Source organism: Dysidea avara, chromosome 13 (genome assembly GCF_963678975.1).
Source record: "Dysidea avara chromosome 13, odDysAvar1.4, whole genome shotgun sequence".
In the NCBI taxonomy this organism is placed as follows: domain Eukaryota; kingdom Metazoa; phylum Porifera; class Demospongiae; order Dictyoceratida; family Dysideidae; genus Dysidea; species Dysidea avara.
Genome location: NC_089284.1, coordinates 3,348,885 through 3,355,237, shown reverse-complemented (window position 1 = coordinate 3,355,237; position 6,353 = coordinate 3,348,885). Strand labels below are relative to the sequence as shown.

Below are 6,353 nucleotides of genomic sequence, written 5' to 3'. Positions count from 1 at the left end.
CTGGGAAATACACAATAAAATTTTTTTTTTTAAAACATGAAACACTTACTTCACATTTGATATGGCATGTATTGTGTTGGTAATTGTGGGGATGTTAATGTTGCTGTAGGGAAGAACAAACAACACAGCACATAAACAGTTGGAAAACGCTAACAACTACTTGGCTTTGCACCAAAAAAGCACTGCAAGTTTGAGGTGCTTATTTGAACAGAACATTTATGCAAAATTGACAAAAACGAAATGTCACATTGTTAAGTTTATGCTGCTTTAGCAGTTCTTTATGTTACACACGCACGCACGCACGCACGCATGCACACACACTCACACCAAGCATGTACCATATTGTGCTGCTGCAGGCTGGAATGCAACAGTAGGAGCATGTGGCATTGTAGTGGCCCCTTGATGTTGTGGTATGATGTAGACTGGTTGAGTGGGAGCAGTGGCAACCATTGTCTGTCTGTTGCCAGGCAACTGTGACATCATGGCTGCTTGCTGTTGCACTGAAACATGTCAGAGAAGGTGAACATCAAAACAGAATTACAGAAATCATGAACAAAACCTACCAATAAGTGGAGTCATTCCGTCAAAGTAAGTGCCTCCATGGACCATCTAAATTTAGGCCAAAATAACAACGTTAAAAGTATATACTGAATGGATAGTAAAGAAAGTTCAGCAGTGGATAAGTGTGGCACACTTTCACTATTACGTAGCTACAATCACAATTTTTCTTTCACTTTCCAAAAAGAAAAGTAAGTGATCTTCAAATAGGTAGGTAGGTAGGTATGAATGGGTGGGTGCCCCTACTGTTGAAGGAAGCTGGCTCAGAACCAAAAAGCAGACATCAATTAAATGTATCTGGATATTAAAAGCTTCATTGAGGTTTACAAAGAAATTACTAGCCAAATTTTCCTGTTATACAGAGAATGTGTGTAATGTACATACAAACCTGCGATGATTGTAAAAATCTTGGATGTTGCCTTGGGCTAGTCACCTAACATGAAGACCAAAAAAAAACCTTCAACAAGGGCAGTGGAAAAAAAAACAAACTTTATACTATCATTTAAATTAAAACACTGAAAATTGATCAATGAATAATTCCAACTTCAGAACCAAGAAATATGACATCATGAGGTGGCCTTATCAACAAGGTCATGAAATATGCTATAGCTATGTTGGAGACCTGGCCACTATAGAGGTGGCTACTAAGTGAGTATAATAAATCTATGGATTCTCAAGACACCATTAATTAACAAAATAAGTATATTTTGTAACTAACTAAATTGCTATGTATCAAGCACACATAGTGACACTGAGAATGGTGTTGGATGATAAGCAAAACATATTCATATACTATAGCTCGATCATCACCTGCTGCTGCTGCTGTTGAGGAATCGTTTGGTACATCGGCATCACTAAGAGTATTGTTATAAGGACTACAAGATCATGGTAAGAGTTAGCCTACTTTGGTTGGCAGGATAGGACGATGCCATGTACGCTGCTGCTGGCTGCATGGCCATATAATCTGCTGTTGGTATTGTGGCCAGAATAGGTTGTTGTTGCTGGTAGTGATGGTTATATCCTAAACATATATATAATATAATGTAAACTACACAATTAGAGTAAATGGATGCATTACTGCAAACATTTCAACTCTGAAAGAGAACAAATGTGTGTAGTAGTGATAGAGCCACCACCTATGGGATGGATTCAATAATGATGAAGTTGCAAGAACTTATACAAAGCTTATTTGGGACTTGGCATCACCAAAAGTATATAATGGGGAGGTACAGCAGAAGAGATGGAACAAATCCCAGACATGTTGACCACACAGTTTAACTGAACGCAAGCAGAAAATATATATGTATAAGAACGTAAGACATACAATGGATAACAAAACATCCATGGTATATTAGATTACCTCTGCCTCCTGCTCCCCCACCCCGAGAATTTCTTCTTCCTGAGCTATTTGTGTTGTTGTATGAGGTGGTCGGTGATGGAGGTAGCTTTGCAACAGGGTTGAATTCTTGAGCCTCTGGATTTAGTTTGAATTCTTGAGCCTCTGGATTCAGTTGGAACGACTTCAGGTTTCTACTGGAGTAACATTTGTTGTGTGTGCGTGCGTGCACATGAGAGAAAAATATTAAACTTACTCTTCAACTCCAGTAGTTGCGCCACCACTTGCTGTACATGGAAAAATAGCAATATAATGGTAGGTATTTGCTTCTTTATGTAATGTCACACGCATTCACGCATGTGCGTGCACACATGCATGCACACGCACACACATACATACACACATGCATGCACACGCACACACATACATACACACATGCATGTACAAATGAATACATGCACATGTGTTTGCAGTGCACACACACAATACACACAGGGGATGGATATAATTACTTCACATTACACTTACTTTGTGATGAGCCTTCAATTTGGGTATCTCCATTCGGTGATGCTAAGTTAAAGTTAGTACTAAAATCCTTCAAGCCTACATAATATGGATCCGATGGTCAGAGCACTTTGCTGACACAGTTGTACATACCTTTTATTACATCATCCTGTGAAGCGTCCAAGTTATTCTGTCAACAAATTGCGCATGTACATTGTACAGAACCATGTATGATTAAAACATGCAATACACACACATAGACAGTAATCTGAAGCCACAAAGATACTTAAAGCATTTTATGTTAAATTTTCCTTGATACGTACACAGCTTCCACATTCAACACCACTACAAACTTAATTTTCATACGAATGATAAGTTGTTTTCTATTCTAAAGTACTAGTGAAATAACAATAGCAAGTGATGACGTCACTATCCATAGGATATCCAGAAAGATAACATTCAAGATAACTGGATAGTAACATTATCAGCCCTAAATGCACTATGACACTTTAACAGCAGCAGCAAACCCCACAGCTGACCACAGGGTCAGTAGCAGAAGCCAATAGCACAGTTGTAGTAAGTAAAGACCACACAATTACATCCCATAGACAACACACAACGTCCCATGACATAATGTGACCATATACAGTAAGTAGTAGTATATCTATCACATGACACAACACAGCACATAGCAAGTGACAAAATGACATGCACTTTAGTGACAACACAACACACTTCTTGTTCCTGTAGTGTAATCTTGTTAGCAGTGCTAGTGCTATGGATCTGTTGTTGCTGTTGTTCACTATCCACTGTTGTGAGTGGTTCAGTGTTCAAGTCACATAGCTGTTCAGCGAATCCCGAGTCTTGCTGTCTCTGAGAGGTGGGGCTGGATGACTGATGAGTGGGGCTAACAGCATCACTGGATGGCCTATAAAAATTAAATTAAAAAATTAACGAATTTTTATCACTTCTAGCAAAAATGCAACCACACAGAGGCTTCAATAGTAATGATGTCACAAAATGATATCACACAATGATATCACACAACACTACCACCTAAAACACAGGTAAAGTTTGTCTCTAGTTGGAAAATTTGAACGGGATACGATATTAGTGACACTTACGGTTGTTGGTCTGACCTAACGACTGAGCTATACTTGTCTTCTTCAGTCACGTTAGTGTCTTCCCCTTCCTTGTAATGTCTGTCCCTATCCTCGATCTCTTGTGCTAACCTCTCAGCTCTTCTTTGTCTCAACAAGTACTCTGGTGTGTTTGATGACTCTAATTGAGTCCTATGTACAATAGACTTGTATACAACCATACAACATTCAGTCCTGAATAGTTCAATTTAATAAATGTTGAAATGATACACCCTTCTTATTCATTGCTACCAATGGCTTTAACCACCACATGTCTCAATACAAACATTACGTCAATGTCTCTATTATAGGTATTAAAGTGTGTAGTCTTACGTACGTGTAGCCTTGTAAATCGTCAGTGTATGTGCTCTTGACATTAAACTGTGTAAAGAGAGCATGTTTGATAGTTACTACAAATGACCATTCCCACCATGTTCTTGTTGGCCTTTAGCATGTCTTCAACACTCCATCCACCACTGGTCTGAATAATATTGGAAACAATGCATTGTAACTCTGTATACCGCATGTTGTGTTATGTTGTGTGTGTATGTGTACAGTGCATTATTCACACGCGTGTATGTGCCCTGATCTACTGTGTCACTTTGTACGTACTTCATTGATGGCAGAAAAATTATTCACACTATCTTCATCATCAAAGTCAGTAAAGGGCTAGTTAACCAACAAACCATATTTTATGATCATACAATACACGCTCTTCTCATCACTACCTTAAGGCTTCGATCTGATGTTCCATTTAATGCTCCAATTTCTACATCTGTCTTGAAGGAGTCTGAATTGTACAAATTAATTTAAGACATAAACAAAGTACAACACTACCTAAATATGGTGTATCTACTTGACTAGCTGATATTGTGACCACCTCTCCAAATGGGATGACCAGATGCGGTCTAATAGCATCATGTGATGCCAGTAGGCACTAAATAGAGGAGACAACCTCATCTCACAGCACACACACATAACAGTACATGTTACCTGTTTATTTTTTGTATTCTCTTTTTTAAGATGGGCTACACTCAGAACAATGGCCATCTACACAAATACAAGAGCTGTAATAAATTCATTGTGAAGTTTACTTCATACTTCAGGCGACACTGTTCGTAGTACCCCGGTCCACACACTGCTGTCAATTAGCTCCACATCAACTTGGTAGCCCTGTTAATTTGTGCATAAGCAAGTGAACTACAATGTAAGCCACAGTGCTTACTGTCAGCAACATGACAGAGTGGACCATGAGCTTGTTGCTATAGATACCATCACTGGGGGGCTATAATAAAGAAAAACAGAAATGAAAGTAGTTTCTTTTGAGGTCACAGTTCGCGTTCACTAACATTATCCTGTCCTTTCACGGCTCTGTTTAAGAAAGAGAAACGCACGACGTTATAATAATGGCGCTTTACTATGTACGCAGTACAGAAACAAAATTTACCTCTTTGGTTTTCTTTGCGGTAGCGGATTACTCGACGCCTGGGGCAAAGACATTGTTTTACGCTACTAGAGTTCACTGCTACTCCGTTAGGGAGCGCTAATTAGAAGAGCCCATAAGGGGCGCCCTGTCAGAGTTAATTACGGAAGGCGCCAAAATATAATTTTGTCAGTAATTTCTTGCAGCACAGTACAAAGTACACAACATAAACCTGCACAGTGTAAAACATTTATCAAAAAATAATCACTACTGCACAGTTGATACAGTTGGATTGGTGGGATCTCTGCCTTCCTTGAGAAGTTTAAATGAAAAGTCCACAGTAGAGTATCCTTGAGTTGTGGTGCTTAATGAGATGACATCCACAGTTGGACAGAAATATTGTTCAATATTTTCTGTTCTTATTCCTCCACTTGCTTCAATAATAACATGAGGGAACTCTGACTTTAACAATGCTGACGACTGCTGTAGTGTCTTTGGTTCAAAGTTATCTAACATTACTACATCAGCTCCGGATGTGATAGCTTCACGAGCCTCCTCCACGCTGCGACACTCTACCTCAATCTTTGAAGAGAAGCTAGCAACCTCTCGAGCCCTCTTCACAGCCTTTGAAATACTACCCATACACCAAATGTGGTTGTCTTTGAGCATCACCATCGATGACAGGTCATATCGATGTGTTGCTATGCTCCCAACTAACAATGCATACTTCTCAACCAATCGAAATCCAGGAGTGGTCTTTCTGGTGCCAGCTACACTGCCTGGCCAGTTTGCATTTTTAGCAATTTTATCCAACTCCCTAGCATGAGTAGCTATTCCGCTGGATCTCGTGAGACAGTTCAAAGCAGTCCGTTCTCCCTGCAGCAAAGCCCTTATAGGTCCAGTCATGTGAGCAACTTCACAAATGGGAGTCAGCTCTGTCCCCTCCTCGTAGTGCCAGTCTATCGCGCATCCTAGGTGATCAAATATGGCGTCTACGAATGGACGGCCGCACAGCACCCCACGTGACTTGCACAACAAAACGGCCTTCTCCGTCTTGTCGCCAACTACATATCCAGCGTAGTCGAATGATGGGATGTCTTCCTTCAACCATCCCACCACCATCGACCTGTAGTGAGGCGGTAGTAAATGCGCATAGCTCATCTTTGCATATACGGAGTAGCCGCTTTCCGTAAATTATTACAGCAAAAGTGACATCATAGCATAATTGCAAAAATGGATTTAATTAAGGATATTTTGATTCTCAAGACAAGAAGTGGTATCTCTCAACACAACATCACACATGCAAACTTGAGTTTGTGGCATCATGCCAGTAGTTATGATCAACAGAAAATTAATGTTAACCCACTAGATACAGCAGAGTAAGATACTGTTG

At 39.9% G+C, this 6,353-nt stretch overlaps 1 protein-coding gene across 1 annotated transcript; it reads right to left on the bottom strand.

Annotated features, from left to right (window-relative positions):
* Positions 1-5,141: 5,141 nt before the first annotated feature.
* On the bottom strand, positions 5,142-6,155 carry LOC136242928 (nicotinate-nucleotide pyrophosphorylase [carboxylating]-like). The gene has a single exon (XM_066034431.1). It carries the CDS (start codon positions 6,119-6,121, stop codon positions 5,228-5,230), a length of 894 nt encoding a protein of 297 aa, XP_065890503.1. The 5' UTR covers positions 6,122-6,155; the 3' UTR covers positions 5,142-5,227.
* Positions 6,156-6,353: the final 198 nt, after the last annotated feature.

Bases quoted from the DNA above. Each gene is read 5' to 3' on its own strand.
- LOC136242928 (XM_066034431.1), bottom strand. From the start codon at position 6,121: ATGAGCTATGCGCATTTACTACCGCCTCACTACAGGTCGATGGTGGTG.